This window comes from Spermophilus citellus, assembly GCF_964194105.1.
Source record: "Spermophilus citellus genome assembly, chromosome: 6".
In the NCBI taxonomy this organism is placed as follows: Eukaryota; Metazoa; Chordata; class Mammalia; order Rodentia; family Sciuridae; genus Spermophilus; species Spermophilus citellus.
The window spans coordinates 64,353,835-64,374,372 of NC_138187.1; the positions used below are offsets into that span (position 1 = coordinate 64,353,835).

The window sequence follows — 20,538 nt, forward strand, 5'->3', positions numbered from 1 at the left end:
AAATGCTGGGTCTCTTCAAAGCCACTGCTAGTTTTGGGTGTCAGTTTCAAACCAGGGAATAGAGAGATAGTAAATAAATTTAAATGATATAAAACTCTCCTCCTGAGATTATCACCTTTTTCCTACAAGTTTCTGGAGTTACATCAAGTTGATTCTGAAAATTTTTTCCAATTTATTCAATGTTTTTGTGGAGGGGTGTGTCCCTGGAGTTTCCTACTGGCCATTTTTACTGCCATCACTTCTGAGGGACTAATTCTTGAAGAATCTCAGCGTCTGGTTGTAGAGTACAAGATGATAAATCTGTAAAAAAGAATAGAGGAGTGGTTAGAGGAGAAGAAAGAAAATAAGACATATATTGTACTAGAGAAGCCAAAAGAAAAGTGTAATGCAAAGAGAATACTTACCAATGCTAAATATTCTGAGATTGAGTAGGAAAAAGATTGAAAAATGTTCATTAAACATAGGTACAAAGAAATCACCTGCAATCTTAAGATTATTTCTCAATGGAGTGATATTAATATTTTGAGTGGGATAATTTTTTTTGTGTGTGTGGAACTGGGGATGGAACCCAGAGTCTTGAACATGCTAGGCAAATGCTTTACCACTGAGCTACATCTCCAGTCCTTTTTTGTTTTGAGACAGGGTCTTGCTAATTTGCCCAGGTTGGCTTTGAACTTGTGATCTTCCTAACTCAGCATCCTGAGTAGCTGAGTTTACAGGCATGTGCCACCATGCCCAGCTTGAGCAGGACCATTATTAAAAATAAAGGAGTATCTTGTACACTGGTATCTGTTTTGCATCTTTGACCTCTTACAACTAAAACATCTGTAGCACTTCTCATCCTTAGGTATTACCGTAAATATATAAATGATAACCAAAAACACTGCCACGTTTTCAAATGCCAGAATGTCTGCTGAAAAATCAGCACTGCTTCTTGAGAAATGACTACCTTGGGAAAAATTCTTTTAATGTTATGGGGGTAGATGTCAGATTACATTGACCTGAAACATGAACAAGGCAGTGAAGAAGGAAATGCCACAAACAAGACTTAAAAGTTAGGCTGATATGAGAAAGAGGTTAAAGCAGTAAATGGGGGAAATATAAGGTAAAGGAAGGGTTTTTTAAAGATAGAATTCAGGCATGTTTAAGAACCAGTAGAATTGATCCAAATGAAAGGAGAGTTTGAATATACAATGGAAGGGATAACTGACTATAAGGCAACTGAAAGGGTGAAAGGAAAGCACAGGTAAACAAAATGGCAGCTAGGAGAAGTAACTCTTGCTTTGAAACAGTGACCTTTGGGTAGATCAGAAGCCTATTGTTTCCCTGATTCCTTCTGTAAGGACAGGAATAGAGACTATTGTCAAGTTTCCAGCATCATTTCTCTGCTTATAATTCTCCAGTGGATTCACATTTCACTTAGAATAAAAGTCAACCTTCTAAAGGCCTATAAGATGCTTCATGATCTATTTACCCACCTCCTTTAACCTATTTGACCTCACTTCCTAACATTGTCCCCATCTGTCACTATCCTTCAACCAGTTTTCCTTACTGGTTTTAAACACACCAGCTACTCTCCTGCCTCAGGACCTTTGCTCTCCAGATACGCATATAGCTTGCTTTACCTCCTTCTAAAGTCTCTGCTCAAATGTTACCTGCTCCTTGACCATTTAAAAAATTACCTTTCAATCCAAAATTTTCATTTACCCTACATTCTCTGTAGCACTTACTTCTAAATTACTATGTTAAATATTCATTTTACACCTATCTTCTCCACTAGGATACAATACCTTTATTTTATTTATTATGTGGTGCTGAGGATCAAACTCAGGGCCTCACACATACTAGGCAAGCACGCTACCACTAAGCTCCAGCCTCAGTCTCTGCCTTGTTTTTTTCAGATGTATTCTCAGCACAGAGTGGGTGCTTAATAAATAGAAGGATAAATGTAGGTAGATTTGAAGTTTTGGAGGCAGGAAGGAATTTCTATTTGGTGACTTCAGCTTGGGACTAAGGATGATCTTCTGAGAGTGAAGGAAAAGTAGCAAAGTGAGAGAAATAAGCTTGGAGAGAATGTAAGTGTGGAAAACTTGTTGGAGTGGTTGAGAAGAGTTGAAGAGAGAAATGTAAGGTTGCCTGGCTATATGGAGGGACCATTTGATTTTGGGGGTCATGTGATTATAGTGGAGTCAGTCCGATCTATTATTTTAGTCTTCAGCAGTGTCCCATTGCTCAAATTTACCGAGAAAGTGAATAGTTGGGTTAATCCATATTGAAGTTTTGCCACAGAAAGGCAAAGAATTTAGGGTACAGAGCTCACTCTTGGCTAAATTTTAGTACCTGGAAGAACTCTTAAAATAAGCAGCCACTTTGGTAAATCCAGCACTACAGGCAACACATTAGTCAATAAGTATTTTTCATGTGATCTCTTCATTACATTATTTATATGGTTCCTGCCTGGAAGGATATATCATATTCCGATATCATGTTGTACTGGAGATTTTTACTCCCGTTGTATAAATAGTAATTTTTGTTACAGTTGTCTTATTTTCTTTCATAATTGAATGAACAACATATACCCCCAACATTGAGAATATAAAGTCTCTCCTTTCAACTATTTATTGTAACTGGTTAAAATATAAACTCCATGAAAGCAGAGACCAAGTGATATTGCTTAACACTATGTTCCTGATACACAGAAGCTCAACAAAACAAAACAAAACTTGAATGAATAATAACCACCAGTAGTAGAACATGTGACAGGTGCCTTTATTTACTTTATTTCATTTATCTTTCACAAACAGCACTAAACCTTATCAAGCCAATTTTAGAGGTGAGGAAGCAAAACCTCTGATAATTTGCTCAAGTCACACTACTAACAAGTTGGTAATGTAGCCAGAGCTCTACATTATGCAATGATTCAACTCCCGCATCCTCCTCCTTGGTTCTGGAGATTGAACTCAAGGTCTCATGCATGCTATGCAAGTGCCCTGCCACTGAGCTATACTCCCAGCCCTGCAATTGCTTCTGTAACCCATACTTTTAATTAGTATACTGTGCAGAACTTGAGAGAAGGCAAGGACAAAGGAGAGAACTGAAAGAGCTATGTGACAATTCAGGAGGTATATCCTTATTTTTTTGTGACACTTTTTAGAAATTGCAGCAAAGCTTTTTTAAAGTCCCTTTCACAATCAGAGGCTTGAGGTCTTCACTTTTTGATTCTCCACCAACAGTATCACATTAAAACCATGGTCACCTATGAACTGATAGCTCTTTCCCTCTACAGGTTAATATATGCTAATCTACTAGTGGAAACATGGGTCTTTTATTCACTTGCAAACTTGGTATCTCATAAGGTAGCAATGCAAATGTCTGCTTAAAACTTGCTATGTACACAAATGTGTGTACACTTTCTAATGTTTTGTCATACAATATTTTGCCTGTATTATGAAGGATCCAGCTTTCCCATATTGTATTTTTGAGAACAGGACTGATTTGTAACTCTTGCTTTTAGAATGTAAGCAGAAATGGAATCAAGTATTTTCTTTTTGAGAATTCTATTTTGCTATTTTTCTTTTTGTAGTCAAATATCCATCATTAACAAGTATTTATTTACCTAATATGGAATTTTCATTCTAGTGGGAAACAACCAACAAACAAAACATATAACATAGGGCCTTGGTGGATCATTAGAACTGACTTTTTTCACTAATGAGAAGCCATTAGTCAAAGTTAAGATAGGAATAATATTGACTTTTAATGGGATCACTTGGCTGTGTGAGAGTAGACTATGTGGAAACATAGGAGGAGTTTGGTATTGTTCAGGTGTAAGTTGATGGAGGTAGTACATAAAGGTCAGGTTCTGGATATATTTGAAAGTAATGCCTGCATGATTTGCTGATGAAGTTGATGTGAAGTATGAAAGAGTCAAAGATGATTCCCAAATTTTCAGCCTTACCTAGAGGAATGGGATTGGCATTTAATGGAATAGTAAGACCTAAGCAGGACTTACTTTGTGGTGTAAAGGGCACAAGATTTAATTTTGGGATACATTAAGTTTATGATGCTTGCTAAACATTCAGTGCTTAAGGGACTAGTGTGGGCTGGAGATTCAGATGTAGATTTCATTCAGCCAGGTCTGTGAATGGTATTGCCTAGGAAGAGAGAAAAGAGAAGCACACATTTTGAGATTTGGATCCTAAGGCACTCCAGGACTTAAGAGGCTGGAAAAATGGGGAGGAACCAGCAAGACTAATCAACAGTCATTTAGGAAGGAACAGATACAAGACAGAATTCTGGCAGAAAGATAGGGAACTTTGGGAATATTGCTACCAACTGTGTCAAATGCTGACGAGTGAAGTGAGATGAAGACTGAGTAATGAAATCAGATTTATGAAGAGGGAGGATACTGATGATCTTAAGCAGGTTCAGGGGTGTGAGAATAAAGTCCAATTGTATGGGTTCAAGAAAGGGTAGTAGAAGTGAAGATAAAGTATTTCTATAAAACATCAGATTAAAAAGCAATGTATTAATATTTGAAGGGTAATACAGGTAAAAGGTCTTTTTCTCCCCTCAGGTGATACCTAGTGCAGGTATGTTTGTAAATAGAAGTGATACAGCTGAAAGGAAAAAATAAATTATAAAGAGGACAATTCTCTGAGTAAAATGCAACTCAATGCAAAAGTGACAAGTTTGGTCTCTAACAAGAACTTGTATAATCTATTTACTTGCCACAGTGTTGCACCCCAGTCAGAGGCAAAAGGTTGGTAGGTACAATGCTGAGAATAGTTACTGATTTTTAATTTTTTTTTTTTCCAGAGGTAAGAAGATAATGACCTTGGCAGGTTTAAAAGATATGAAACAGCTGGTTAAGAAGTGAGGAGGTGGGTGAGGAACACAAACTAATTTCAAAGTTAGCATGGTTTTGTGGTTTTCTTCAGCCAAGTTCAACTGCTCTGAAGTACTACACTGTAGTTAACTAGGGTTGTAGTTTAGGCAGGTGAGGAGAGGAAAATAATGAGAATACTTTTCAAAGGACTTATCTAGACAGTTTTTAAAAATGAGTGTAACAAAAAAAAATGAGTGTAACATTTCATATACTCTCTATTAAATATAGACTGTTATTTTTGGTAGTTATGCTTAATAAAATCACCAAAACAGTGAAATGTTCCTCAATAAATACAAGGTTAAGTTTCTGATTATATTTTCATTGTCCAATCAATGTTTGTTTTGTGTTTAAAAGATACCTTGTTTAGCTGGGCGTGGTGGCAAATGCCTGTAATCCCAGTAGCTCAGAGGCTGAGGCAGGAGGATTGTGAGTTCAAAGCCAGCCTCAGCACCAGTGAGGCAATAAGCAACTCAGTGAGAGCCTATCTCTTAAATAAAACACAAAACAGGGGTGGGGATTTGGTTCAGTGGTCAAGTGCCTGAATTCAATCCCCAACACCAAAAATTAATTAATTTAAAAAATAAAGATACCTTATTTTAAAATATAGTTAATTCATTAACATGGAACTCAAAGGGCCTAATTGAGACTTATCACGTGTCTTTTTCCTTAAGACTTCTCATAGTCTTCCTCCTGTGTGCAGAAATACCAAACAGCACTAAAGCACAGGGCACTACTTTGAGGGTGGAGGGTTTTAAAAGAGCAAAATCACCAACTAAACACACACACACACACACACACACACACAAATATGAAAAACATGGCCCTAAATATGACAACTGTTTATAGTATGAGAGCTGGAATAAGGCAGTGTTGCCTTAATCTCAACTTTGACCACAGGTATCAAGCAAGTTAAATATCACCTCTTTGCCCACGTCTATGAATGCAGAAAATATGTACTGATTTTAGTTTTTATTGATTTTTTATTTTATTGAGTAGGCAATTTGCAAATATGTAATGAGGCTTAATAGGACATTGTCTGGAATGTACCCCCATAGCTCTGCCCAGTTTGCTGCTTTTGATCAATGGGATAGGGCTTTTTCAACAGATATCTTGTTATGAAATGAAAGTAATATTGTAGCCTGTCTTCAAAGTTTCTGCATAGGATTTACAGATTCCTTTTTGTACTCTTCTAATCTGATAAGGCCTGTGTCTCCGCTGGGGATTAGGCCTCTGGAATGCATGTGTTCTACCACTGACCTACATCCCATCACTCCAATCTGATATTTCTGGTCTCAAAAAAAAAAAAAAAAAAGTTAGAAATTACACACAAGGCACTACGTTCCCGTTCCCGCCCCCGCCCCCACTTCATTTTAGACACTGGCAATTTCTTGGTTATAACCTAAGTGGGTCTTTAAAGCCATTAATAATTGTTTGCAGGTGGAAGTGGCAAATAAAGCTGTTTTTTCAATCACTAGTGATTTCAGGGTCCCCCCACCCTTCACCAGCATTCCATCTCTTCATTAGTCCTAGCAATAATATAACTTGTTAAATACCAATTTCGGGCAATTGTTTCTTGAAGACTTTTTTTTTCTTCCGATTTGTACTATTTTGTCTTTTCTACGTTTTACACTGACTACAATCCTTCATTAAATCACCGTCCCCTGTAAGAAGACAGAGCACAAATAATAAATCACTGGAATACCACATTAATTGGTATACTTGACGTTTTGCCTCCCAACCCGTCTACCGCAGTACAAAACATTAAATTTGCAGCAACTTCATGTAGCACATCCCATGCCTTTATTCACATACTGAATCTCCAAAAGACTGTTCTTTTACCGAATAACGTCAGTAAAGAACTATAAGGGAAAAATGGGAACTAACGGGAGGGTGGGGAGAAAACGGCTGGGGATGGAAAATAATGAGACGGTCAGGCATTTGGTTTTCAAGCAACCCATCCGCAACGTCTCCGATCTTTTCCGACGTTTTAATTCACGGCCAGAGCGGCTCTCCCTCCCCAATTCAGGGCTCTCCAGAGACCTAACAGCCACCCAGGCACTCAGCCTTCTCGCGTTCGGCACAGCACCCTCAAATCCTCCATATTCGCATTTCCTGCCTGGAAATCTCGCTTTCTTTCAGCTTCTAGAGCGCCGCGAGGGGAGTGCACTCCTGCCCAGACGCGTGCTAGGCGTCCGGTTAGCTTAGGTGCACCAGCCGCGGTTCTGGGTTCCGGGGCCGCGCCTCACCGCGCAGGAGCACGCTTGCCACTTCCCCGAGGGCGACTTCTGCTGCGGCCCACGAGGCAGCTTCCGTGGTAACCGTCCGCCAGTCGCCCAATTAGGGGGTTTTCGACCACCACGTCTGAGCCTGAAGGGGCGGGGGCCGGCGGCCGGAGAGCTCGCCGAAGGGCACACCCCGCCCCCCGCCCCGCGCCGCCGTTGCGCCTCTGGGCGCACGCGCAGCCGCCGCAGCCTCCCTTATTTAGTCCGCGATGGCGTCCCTCGCGCCCTACGGTCCTCCTACCAAAGGCAGCTCCCACCCTACACAGCCCGAGGCCCCTGGGACCAGCCTCGAGCAGGTCGCCGAGCAGGACTATCCCTAAACTGGAACGGCAGCGACCAGATTTGCGCGTGAGGAAAAGAAGCGGCAACCGGAAAGGCCTGACGGGTCGTGAGCAGGCGAGCCAGGCCTCAGAGGAAGAGGAAGGCCGGAGCGAGCCGAGGTTTGCCGAAGGCGGCGTTCCGGAGCCGCGCGGGGTGGGGAGGGAGGCCGACGGTGGAAGAGGAGGGGCGCGGCGGAAACTGCCGAGGTTTGCCGAAGGCCGCAGCGTCCTAGTTGCCCGGATGTAGTTGGTGGAGCGGCAGCGGCGGCACCGGCGGCGGCGGCGGCGGGAGGAGGAGGAGGAGGAGAAGGACCAGGCAGCAGCGGCGGCGGCGGCGGCGGGGGGAGGAGGGGAGGAAGCGGCGGAGCAGAAGGAGAGGAAGGCGGAGGTAGCAGTCGCTCTCCGCAGGGCTGAGCCGGACGCGTCTTCTTACCCCCCTCCCCCCGGTTCGCGCTGCCGCCGTGTAGTTGGCGCCGCTGCCCGGGCTGAGAGTGAGCGTGGTGTCGACCGAGGGAGATGGCCCGGGAGCGCCGGCGCCAGTAACGAGGAGGTGCTGAGAGTCGCCCAGGGCGCGCCTGGCCCTGGTGCCGGGGCTGCCGCCCGCCCGCCGCCGCCTGCGCGCCCGCCCGCCCGCCTTTCGCGGCCGCTCTCCCCCCTCCCCGACACACACTCACAGGCCGGGCATTGATGGTAATGTATGCGAGGAAACAGCAGAGACTCAGTGATGGGTAAATTGTCTTTTCGTTTCGGGCCGGGCCGCAGCGGAGGCGGGGGGCGGCGGCGGCGGCAGCGGCGGTGGCGGGGGGGCTGTTCCTCCTTATCTGGAGCTGGCCGAGCCGCCATTTTTGTTGTTAACCCTGATCCGGATCGGGCTGGGGAGGAGGAGCGGCCGCTCGAGGGGCAGGGAAAGAGTGAGTCGCGGTGGAGGGGACCGAGGGGCCGGGTTCGCAGGGTTTCGCCCTCTCGGGAGTCCCGTGTGAGTACGCGGTGTACGCGTGTGGGGGCTCCGCGCCGGTACGTTTGGTAGGTCTCCCGCGGGGAGGGGCGGTAAGCGCACCCGTTTTCTTCCTTCCCCTCCCCTCAAAGTCTAATGTCGCTGTCTTTCTTCCTGTTTTTCAGCTGTCACGACCGGAGGGGGGACTCGCAGCCTTACCAGGTACCAGCCGAGGCCGGGGTGGAGGGATTGGAAGGGGACGGAGGGGGAAGGGAGGGACTACTCGAGCGCAGGCTTCAGAAGTCGCTACAGGCCCTTCGGTGCAACAAATGCGAAAACTAGCACCGCGGGCCACCTTAAAATTTGGAGTTGTTTCATTAGCGCTCACCAACAAGGTATAGTGACTTATTTTGACAGGTGACTGGAGGAAGTTCCGTTTTTTAAGGGGAAAAAAATCGTTCACAGCCAGGAAGATCTTACTTGGTTATTTAAGTGAAGAATCCATGCAGTGCAGTGATAGGTGACTTCAGAGGCATACTTACTGCCTTGGCATACTTATATACTGCATTGAAAGTTAAAGTAAAGAGACATTAGCTATTTTTCCCAGGCCTTTTATCTAAGTGATTTACAACTCTCAAATCAGTTGTAAACTAGTTTCTTTTTTCATTTTAATTGTTTTTGGTGCAAGTAATTGCCTTACAAATGAAAGATGATGCATTTGTTTTAGTAAGAATTAAAATCTTTGGGTACTTGGGCAGTTCATTCTAATATAGATGGTTCTAGGCATATAGGTTTCTTTTTTTTTTTTGTCACTGTCAGTTGTTGAATGTAAAATTTTAGAAAATTACAGTAGACGTGGTCCCAGTATGTGTGTGTAGGGGAGCTTCATAAATGGTTGATAACTCTCAGATGACAATAGAATACTTTCTGCTTATAATCATTCTGATAAGAGAACAGGTTCCTAACCTCATAGTTCTGTAACTGTCTGGTATGAGTCAAAGCTCCAGTTTAAAACACTAGGTTCCCTTGCTGTTTAAAACATTTTTTGTTACATTTGCATAATTCAAAGATTAAATTCTATTGAATATGTCCCCCAAACACAATTACCCATCATAAAAGACTGGTATATACATGATTGTTTTAAGATACTTAGATTAAAACTGAACCATTATGTTGAGGTGTGTTAATAAACTTTGTTATGCTTTCTTGAGAACGTTGCTCATATATTAATTCATTTTGAGCAATATTTTTATAGCTTCAAATTTTATTTTCCACACCTGGAAGAGTAGATGAGCAAGGTCTAAGAAAGTGATGCCCTTTAAAAATGAAGGTTTGCAGACTGCTTTTTATGTGTGCCTTTGTAAATCAGTAATAGAGCAGAAATTGATTATGGTGGTACTGTTTTCCAGTTTTCTTTAGATTAAACTTTCAAAAAGGGATTTCAGATATTTCAAATTTTTTGAGGAATCAGTGTGCCAAAATACTTGATTTCTTATTTTAATGTCATAATGGAGGGGATTCCTTTCTTAAATGTGATATGAAGTCAAACCAGCTCTTAAGCATTTAGGTTTTGTCTGAATAAAGGAAGAATTGAAAACGGACCTTTTAATTTTATTGGTATAAATTCATAAAACTGAATGAAGTAAATACACTAAAATTTGTGATTGAATTAGTTTAGTGAGTTATTTAAAGTTTCAATTCTTTCTCTTTTTTTGGGGGGGTGATGTTTTACAGGCACTTAAGTATTCATCGAAGAGTCACCCCAGTAGTGGTGATCACCGACATGAAAAGATGCGAGACGCCGCAGATCCTTCACCACCAAATAAAATGTTGCGGAGATCTGATAGTCCTGAAAACAAATATAGTGACAGCACAGGTCACAATAAGGCCAAAAATGTGCATACTCACAGAGTTAGAGAGAGGGAAGGTGGTGAGTATCTTTCTTGTTGAAACTTTCACAGATATTTAACAAATCTAAGTAAAGCAGTGGAATAGTAACTTCCTCACTTTGGAAATTTTACTATAGGGTTATATGTTCTCATGTTTTGTCTTTTTTTTTTGTTGTTTGTTAAACAAGTTACTATAGAAATAAGATGCTGACAGTGTGATTTCTTGTGTCTGATAATAGGGAATGCATTTGTGAATAGTCTACCATATGTTAATGATGGTAGAGATACAGGACATTTTTTTCAGGGAAAGAACTTCAAGTTTTCAAGTGAAAATTTCAGTTTACTTTTAAGAACCTTGTTTGCTCCTTCAGTGTATTTTCTAGGGGGTTCAAAATCTGTTTCCTAATGATACTGATAAATTATAAATCTTAAAAACTTAGGTTTAAAATGTTTTGTAATTCAGAAATTTGTTTGTTTTTCATTGTAAACATTTAAAATTTTATTTTTTGTATCCTCCAGGGTCTTGTTAAATTTCTGTACAGTGTTCGTTGAGAGTTAATATCATTTCTTTTGCTCAGTGCTAATACCCTTCAGTTATGACTTCAAGTATTTGTGATGGGCGTTGAGAATAAGTAAATTTTCAGACTGCTCAAAATTTCCTAAAGGAAAGATTTTATATTTAAAATCTATATAAATTAACAAACTAATTTCATTAAGGTAATCAAAACATCCATGTTTTCTTTCACTGTAAGATCTCATATTGTTGACATGGGTTAATTATAAAATCTTAATTGAAAACTTCCAGGGACACTAAGTGAAGTACTCTGTGGCTTTCTGCCCCTATTAATAAATAGCTTCCTAGTAGGCTTACTTAAAAAATCCTGCATCTTTTTGGTCTTTTTAAATTTTGTCTTTTGGAATAGAACCAGCTTTACTCAAGTGAGAAACATTGGTCTCCTCTTCGTAATTTCAGAGTTGAGGAAATTATTAATGGTCAGAAGATTCTTTTGGGATGGAGTAATTTGGATGTTTGGGAGGAAAATAGTTCTCTTGAATATAGCTGTAGCTTTGTGCTACTTAGGCAGATAAACCACGTTTGTAAGTGAGTAGCAGGTGGGTTTATTAGTGTCAGATTCTTTGGCAGGATTAAACTTAATGTTTGTAATTTTGTGAGTAAGTTTTCCATATGTTATGTAGAACTCATGGTATTTATCAGCCACTCTTCTATAGTGGATTTTATTTCAAATGGTAGCTCTTGGAAGACAGGTACTACCTAGTTTTGCTACACTGTGCTGTATTTTGTGCAGTTTGGCAATTGTGACAGACTAGGACAAGGTACATCAACTTCTTATAAGCATACTCTTAAGTTTTTATAGATTCTCAAGTTCTTATTTTAGAGTGACTGAGTTAATCTGTCTATCCCCAGATCCAGCAAGAAGTCAGTTTAGATACCCTAGGAAATGTCTATATAAATGCTTTGCATCAATTTATAGTGAACCATGCCCAGTCGTTTCACAGGTAAACTAATCCCAAGAACAGTCTGTTGCCTATTCATGCAACAAACATTGGGCATCTGTTGTGTCAACAATTGTGTGATACTCTGGGAAGTCAAGATAACATGATCCTGGTCCTTAAACCTGTTCTTAAATGCCTTGACTCTTAAGAGCTAGTGGTTTAGTTGCTTATTTTTTCTCTATTTGTTTCCTCACTTTGATTTTCATTTTCTTACTACATGTGAATTTCAGGTACTTTGTAGCTTTTAATTTTCTTCTTATTTGTGTTTTTGCTGATGTTACTTTCACTCCATTTGTAAGAAACTTTCTACTGATTTTTCTAACTAGTCATTTGCTGAGTTAGACCCTACTTTGTAATTTACTTCTTCACTGCTTATCTTCCCTCTGGAGCCAAATACTAGTTCATTCTTGTCTACCCAATCTTTAATATATCTGCTTGCCATATTCCTGTATATTACTAAGGAATAATACCACAAAATATCTTTTCATTCCAGAGGGCAGAGTAAATCTTTTATTTTTTATTTTTTGATACCAAGGATTAAACTCTGGGAGACTCAACCACTGAGCCACATCCCCCCCTATTTTGTATTTTATTTAGAGTCAGGGTCTCACTGACATTGCTGAGGCTGGCTTTGAACTCCTGCTTCAGCCTCCTGATCCTCTGGGATTACAGGCATGCACCACTGTGCCTGGCCAGAGTAAATTCTTGATGTTAATTCTGTTTTTTAAGGATATAAAATGGTGATTCTTCCCTCATTTAATACTTAGAAATTAAGCTTTGACTTTAGGTAGATATGTATCCTATTTTTTCTTTTATTGCTAATATGTGAAGTGTAATAAACTTTCTGAAGTATGATTTTATTTTAGGCATTGTAACATTCAAATATATGTTAATAAGTGTTCATGTGTGTATACATAAGTGTAAATGTGTAAATTCAAATCCATTATCAAAAACCAAATGCAAATAAAGGGGTCATTTGTACTCTTGGGTATGTATAACAACTAAACAGTTACTATTGAACTATTTATTTCAAATTTCTTTTCAGTTTATGAATTTTTAATCAGTTCTTTTCAGTTTATGATTATTTAATCAATGACTATTAAAAATATCTAATTTAAAAGCCTATATGCTATGATTTGTAAATTGCATTTAAACAGATAAGAAACTGGTTAAATGTTTTATTAGTTTTCCTTAGGCTTGAGCTTTATTGGCATTAAATTTTTTTTTCAGTAATCTTTCTTGATATCTTGGATTTTCTTGAAAATTATCAGTTCAGAAGGCATAAAAGGACTTAAAGATATAATGTAAAAAAGCAGAGACTGAGGATGATTGTTTTTACTACTAAAAATCTTGGTTAAAATAAGACTGCAATTTAGCATCTAGAGTTTAGAGAGATCTTATCCTTTTTAGCACTTATGATTTATTATAATTACCTTTAATTATGTGAAGATAATTTTCTTGGTGAAACATTTTTTATGTACTTTGTTCTATATGTAACCAGAAACAAAAATCAATTTGATTTGTTTTTATAGTTTAGATATATTTTTAAAGATGCATCTGTCACCCAGACCTCAAAAAAAAAAAAAAGGGGGCACACAGTGTAGGTTGGTCTATTTTCATTGGGTTCAAAAAGAAGGCAGAAGGAAGTCTTGAGTTTGTTCTTTTGTTTAATTCTAAGTCCAGCTCTAAATATTTTACCAAGTAATTTTAAATTTGGGAATAATTGTACAAACTTCAACTTTTTGGATATATTTCCCCCCATTATCCCTCTCAATTATTGTGAGAAACTTCTTAGAAGTTTGTTAGAAACATCTTTTGGGAGAGCTGGCTCAATTAGTTAATTGAAGGATATCCCTTTTTTTTTTTAATACATACATGACAACAGTGGAGTGCATTACATTCATAATTTTTTTGCATTACAATTCTTAATACACTTTTATACCACAATTTATCAAATCTCTGTTTGTATATATGGTATGTTGACACCAAATTCATATCTTCATACATGAATTTTGTATAATGATGACCGTCTCCTTCCACTATCCTTGCTGTTCCCCTTCTCCCTCCTTTTCCCTCCCATCCCTCTTCCCTATCTAGAGGTAATTTTCCACCCATGCTCTCCCTCCCTACCCCACTTTGAGTCACCCCCTTTATATCAGAGAAAACATTCGGCATTTGTTTTTTTTTTTGGGGGATTGCTAACTTCATTTAGCATAATCTTCTCTAATGCTATCCATTTCCCTGCAAATGTCATGATCTTATTCTTTTTTAGTGCAGAGTAATATTCCATTGTGTATAAATGCCACATTTTTTTTTTTTTTTTTTAATGAAGGATATCCTTTACTGATTCCTGAATTTGGGATTTTAGTAAATTTACATGGCTTTTTAAAATTCTGCCTTTTTTTTTTTTTAAAGGAAAATTGCCTTTAGCATTGTTTTTGGAAGATTTGGAAGATTAGAGCTACCTAGTGACATTTTAAAAAAATATATTTTTTCTTATTAATTGTCAATGGACCTTTATTTCATTTATTTATGTGGTGCTGAGGATTGAACCCAGTGTTTCACACATGCTAGGCAAGCACTCTGCCACTGAGCCACTGCCCCAGCCCCCTATTTTTATCTTGTTTGGCAGCTAGCTTTAATTTGGTGAAATTTGAAAATGTATTTTTTAACAATCTTTATTACAGATTGAACATCCTTAATCTGAAAATCTGAAATCATGTTGAGTGTCATGCAGAAATGCTCAGTTTTAGATACAAACAGATGAGGAATGTCCAACTGGTCGTCTATGTAAATATTCCAACATGAAAAAAACTTGAGAATCTAAAACAGTTTGTTTTTAAGCATTTTGGATAACATTTGCATTAATGTTTTGAAGGAATTATTCAGTAAGGACCATTAAGAATAATTTACAGTTTTACGTACAATTTAGTGATGTTTGGGTCTTTTCATATTAAAAACAAATTATATGGTTATTTCAAATAAGTACATTTTGAACAAAATGAAATGTGCGTTGTATCAGTAATGTTAGAAAGTATTATAAAGTCTCATTTGATCCTCACATTGACACTGAGTAGGTAGGTCAATTTTTACAGATTTATAAATGAGGGAAATTTTGTTTTGTAAAATTGAACAAAAAGTGACAGTTGAGTTTAGAAATTAGTTCTTTCTGCTCTGGTTTGTTAGAGATGAAACAGGTATGTTGAAAGTTCACTTGATAGTGTTTACTACAGCACAAATTAACGGTGCTTTTTTTTTTTTTTTTTAAATCAATACTTTCAACCAACTTTCCTCAGTGGTTGGTTAAATCTTGCCTAATTAGAGTACAATATCAGAATCTGCTTGTACACATGGGTACAATGTATGTGCGTTTTTAGGCCATGTCTTCACAAGGTAGTGCTTTATTTTGGAAAAAGTTTAAATGCATGCCAAAAAATTTGCTAGGAAGAAGTCATCTTTCCTTAAGATAAGTTCTCAAATATTGTTTACAAAGAAACGTGGGAATTTTGCACAGAATTTAGTGCTCGGCAATGGAGTATTATGCAGCACTAAGAAATGACAAAATCATAGAATTTTCAGGGAAATGGATGGCATTAGAGCAGATTATGCTAAGTGAAGCTAGCCAAGCCCTAAAAAACAAATGCCAAATGTCTTCTTTGATTTAAAGAGAGCAACTAAGAACAGAACAGGAAGGAAGAGCATGAGGAAAAGACTAATAGTAAACAAAGACGAATGGGGGGAGAGAAAGGGAGAGAGAAGGGAAAGCATATGGAAATGGTAGGAGACCTTCAATGATACACAAAATTATAAGAGGTTATGAGGGGCAAGGGGGGGGGAAGGGGAGAGAATTGAACAACAGCAGAGGCGATAGAGAGGGAAGATGGGAGGGGAGGGGAGGGGAGGGGGGATAGTAGGGGATAGGAAAGGTAGCAGAATACAGCAGTCACTAATATGCCATTATGTAATAATGTGAGTATGTAACAGTTGTGATTCTGCAATCTGTATTTGGGGTAAAAATGGGAGTTCAAAACCCAATTGAGTCTAATGTATGAAAGATGATATATCATGAGCTCTGTAATGTTTTGAACAATCAATAAAAAAAGAAAGAATTTAGTGCTCGGATTTCAGTTAATACTACTAGTGATAAATATTTTATAATTCATGCTTTCTAGTAAGATAGTTAACTAATCAGAAACATTTGAATTGGATTTACATAGGTCAGTTTTAAAAATTATAGGAAACATATTGCATTTCAAGAGAAATAGGATAGGTTAAAAGATTAAAAGTCTTTGTTTCAATTGTTTGGTATGTTTAATTTTAGAAAACAATACTATATGATCTAAACATCCAAGCATGTAAATTTGTGATGTTTGAATACTTGGTATCAAGTCCTTTGTCTTAGTTTCTTATCACATTTCAATATTTTTGGTATTTTTAGAGTTACTATATATTCTTTATGATTAGTGGTATTTATTTTATAGTAATAAAAGTATTTTAGAGTGGTTCACTTTGATCCTTTAAGTGGGTCTTAATTTGAACCATTTTTTACTTGTGCTTGATGTAAAATTTTTGGTGTAACATACTTAGGATTTTTGGTCCATAATTCACAGAAAGTTATATATTCTAGTTTGTATCTTTGAAGAATATGTCATGTTTTTCTGTTCAGAATGGTTTTGGGGTAGAATGTGATTTTTGCTATGATACTAGAGAATGAATGCTAGAATGGGTTGGTATCTGGCACACTAGATCAAGTCCTGGAGATTATTTAGGGCTTAATATAGCCAATGGTCAGTCTCCTTTTTAAGGCATATATGATGCTTTATAATTTTCAAAGCCTTGTTGTATTGTTGCTCATCCAGTACCATAACTACCTTTTGAAGTTGATCACTCAGTGTTATTCCTGGTGTACGGTTGAAGTTCCAATTCATGTAAAGTCTCTAGTTTACTTTTATTGAAACTGGAAAGCCAATATCTTTACCTAAATTTCTATTTCAAATTGCCTAATTATAGTAGAATATCAAGTGTGTAACTTCTGTGTACATAAAGTACAATCATTTTAGTCCTGGCTACCACCTGCTGCTGGAATTGTGCAATAGCCCCCCAAATGGTGGTATTCCTGCTTCTTTTTTTGCTTCATATGGTTTTCCTACACTGTAGCCAATGATCAGTTAAAATGCCAGTCAACTCACAGGCTCACAGCCCTCCATGATTCCTTGTTACTTTTCAAGGCTTGTAATACCAGGATATTACAGTGTAGTAGGGTGTCTAGGTATTTCTTAAGCATCATCTACCACTCTTTCCCTTGTTTGTACTCTTTTTTTTATCCTTATAGGAAAACTTTGTTCTTGTCTTAGTGATTCTACACCTTATACTTCTCCATTTATGGATAATCTTTTTGTATGTTCTGGTGTGCTCTTTCAATTCAGTAATTTGTCTGCTTGAATATTACCTGTTCTCAGAGGCCTTCCCTAACTTTTATGACTATTCTGAAACACCCATCCCCATTCTCATTTGTGTTTCCCTTGCTTTGTTTCTCCTCTTACTTCACATGATGTTTACTTTTATTTTACTGTAACATTGACATGTATTCCTGAAAGTCACCATGCTATGCAAAATTGCACCACAGGGGTTTATGGGAAATGAGTTTTAGGAGCACAATACTCAAAAAATATTAGTGACAAATTACATTAAAAAAGAGGAACCTCATAAAAATTACAGCAGGATTTTATTTTACTAATTAAAGACTATTAATACTATAATGAATGACACTTTGATAGAAATCTGAAGTTTTCTTGTGAAAGTGGGCATCCAGTGGAAAGGTTGTAAAGCTCATGAGTTACTATAAAATAATGGATGGAGGATTATCTGGAAATCAGATGGAAAGTTGTAACACCATGTGGATGGATGGGACTCATGATTTATGTGATAAATTGAGCTTTTGGATGTTTGAAGTCTGTATCTGTGTGCTTTGTGAATTCCTGTGCAGCGTGGTTCTGGCTGAATGCAGCTGGTATTTCTCAATAAGGGGAAATTTACATTGTTCCCTGATAGATGATTAGAATTTGAACCAATTTTCACTTTTCAAAACATGTTATAGCAGAAATGACTGGACTTAGTTTTTGTTTGCTTGCCTTCTGTGGAATGTAGGCTCTCACCAGAACAGGGAGTAAGTTTATTTTTAAAGTTTTTATATGCTTTATATTCCTAGAATGGTGCCTAACATCTTGTAACATTTCAATTAATTACTATTATTGAAACTGTAAAGCCAGTATCTTCACCTAAAACTAGAAGAATATTCAGATTGTTACGATTTAAGGGAAATGAAATTGCAGTTTTCTGGAATAGTGCTTCTCAAGTTTGAATGTGTATACTGTTAAAGTGCGTATTCTGGTTCAGTTCTGGGGTACAGCCCAGGAGTGCCTTTTAATAAGAATCCAGGTGATGTCTATGCTTCTGGCATTATGTGAGTAACAAGGTTCTAGAGCAGCACTCTCCAGTCCAGTAGAAAGCTTAGTTGCAGATGCAAACCATATGTGTAGGCTTATTTTAAAAAATAAAGTGGAATCAAATTTTGGTGTACTTTGTCTAACCTAATATATTTTTAAAAAATTATATTCCTTATTTTGTACAAGGTCTTTGAAGTCCAATGTGTGTTTTATGTATATAGCACATTTCAGCTTGGACTAACCACATTTTGTGTCTGATTGCAACATGTGGTTGGTGGCTGCTCAACTGGACATTGAGGTTCTGGAGAATTGTTATGTTACAATGTGTGACAAATGTTTCTATTTCTTCTTATTTTTTTTGGTTGTGCTGGGGATCAAACCCAGGACTTTGTGAATGTTAGTAGGCAAGCACTCTACTACTGAACTATATATATACCTTCAGTCCTAAAGAACTTTTTTATGTGCTTAATTTCTGCCAAGCAAGATTAGAATTATTAGATCCTTGAGGTATATAGTACTTCTGTTACAAACATTTTTGTTACTACGCATTCATTGGGAAAATAATTAAATGCAGGGGCATGATAGTAAAATTGCTTCAAGTTAATCACTAGTTTTGTAGGCGACATCTTATGCCATAAAATAAGATTCTATAAATGGTCTTTCCACAATTTTTATAAAGATATTGTGTTATACTTTTTTTTTTCCTCTGAAGTTTCGCTTTAATATTTGCATAGTGGATTCAGTAGCTACTTAGTGCTGAAAGTACCAATCTAAAAGGAGTGATTAGTAATCCTTTTCAGTTCCTGCTCAGGGAGTTTAACCTATTTCTATCCTTAACTAATGAGTGAAGTTTTCAGTCATCGAAACTTTCAGTATTTTAAGGCCAGCTCTTGATATTTGTAGATATGTGATCTTAAGCGTGTTACTTATTCTCTTAGGTTTTTGTGTCCAGTCCTTTAAGATTGTTCTAAAGTAAAATTATGTAAAAACACTTAGAGGTTAGTGTAGGCTGTAACAGTAGGCTTACTCTTACTCCTATGAATAATTAAAATTTGTGTGAGATTAGCAGCCCTGTGTCTCAGCTACTTTTTCCATCTTTAGAATTAGAAAGGAAAATGTTGGGTAGTTTGGCAGGTGAGAAGCATGTGAGGAAAGCCTTGGGGACATTATTTGGGCACAAACCCCTATCCAGGAGTTGGTAATGTTTTGGGACAGAGGAGTTAAACCAAAAACTGCAAAAGTCCTGAATAAGACTGCTTATTAGGATTATCTGAGAAACTTGCTACAGTTCACTTACAGCCCGAATTACCTTTAATTGGAGTAATAGGGGATGGAGCTTAGATAACAATTTGAAAATAAAAATTGGTTTAAATTAGATATTTATAAATTGCATGTCTAGGAAGATTACACACAGCAGGAGAAACTCTGAATTTAACATCATTCAAAATCTGGATGTTAGAGGGATTATTTGCCAGTGGTTGTGTGTTTTCTTGAGTTTTAAAAAATTTTACCTGATGTGGTGACACTGGCCTGTAATCCCACTTACTCTGGAGGCTGAGGCAGGAGGATTAAAGTTCAAGACCTTGTTTCAAAACAAGAAATTAAAAGGGTCTGGGGGTGTAGCACAGTGGTAGAGTGTCCCTGAGTTCAGTCCTAGTACTGGAAAAAAAATAATTTTCTTACCACTTTTTAGATTCATAGATACTATGATTGGTATTGTTTTTAAGTAGCTAATTTAATATCCTGTGGCAGAGATGTTTGTTTATCAGTGGAGCTGATGCCCAGCAGTAGAGGAAGTTTTTAATTAGTATTAGCAACTGTATATTATTAGAGTTTGCAGCCACCGATGTTCTTGAGATAAAATTGTCCTAGGCACTCTAGTCATCATGCTGTCCTGAGACAATTCAGTGGTCGACTTCACTGGTTTTGGGTTTACACAATAGCCTTTACTCAAACCAGTGTACATATGTTGAGTTTTGGTGTTAGTGATTAATTTTGTCACATTTATTCTTAGAAGTATTTACATTTTAAAAGAAACTGGATGAATGTGATATAAGTTAGATACAGTTAGAATTTGTTCAATCTTCTGTTACTTTTGAATTTGTATGATTGTCAGAAGGTCATGAAATAACACCATCTTCTGAAAGGTTTTGACCTGTTTTCATTCATAAAACTAGTCTGGTAGCGCGCACACACACACACACACACACACACACAAACCATAAATTTAAAAAAATTACAATGGGATATTTTGATTGTGGTGA

General features: G+C 37.8%; 1 protein-coding gene across 12 annotated transcripts in view; it reads left to right on the forward strand.

Moving 5' to 3' along the window:
• Positions 1 to 7,223: 7,223 nt before the first annotated feature.
• WAC (WW domain containing adaptor with coiled-coil) overlaps positions 7,224 to 20,538 on the forward strand; it is a 68,780-nt gene continuing 55,465 nt past the window's right edge. For 2 of the 12 annotated variants that reach the window (XR_014022762.1, XM_081300083.1), the window contains exons 1-3: positions 7,707 to 8,218; positions 8,610 to 8,645; positions 10,140 to 10,354. Coding sequence is in view for 11 of the 12 variants with exons in the window: in XM_081300083.1 (XP_081156209.1) it covers positions 8,178 to 8,218; positions 8,610 to 8,645; positions 10,140 to 10,354 (292 nt within the window). In the remaining variant the exon portion in view is untranslated. Of the gene's footprint in view, positions 7,611 to 7,706; positions 8,219 to 8,320; positions 8,467 to 8,609; positions 8,647 to 10,139; positions 10,355 to 20,538 lie in introns of those variants that run through there. The other 10 variants (XM_081300084.1, XM_081300082.1, XM_081300079.1 and 7 more) reach the window with 8 other exon arrangements.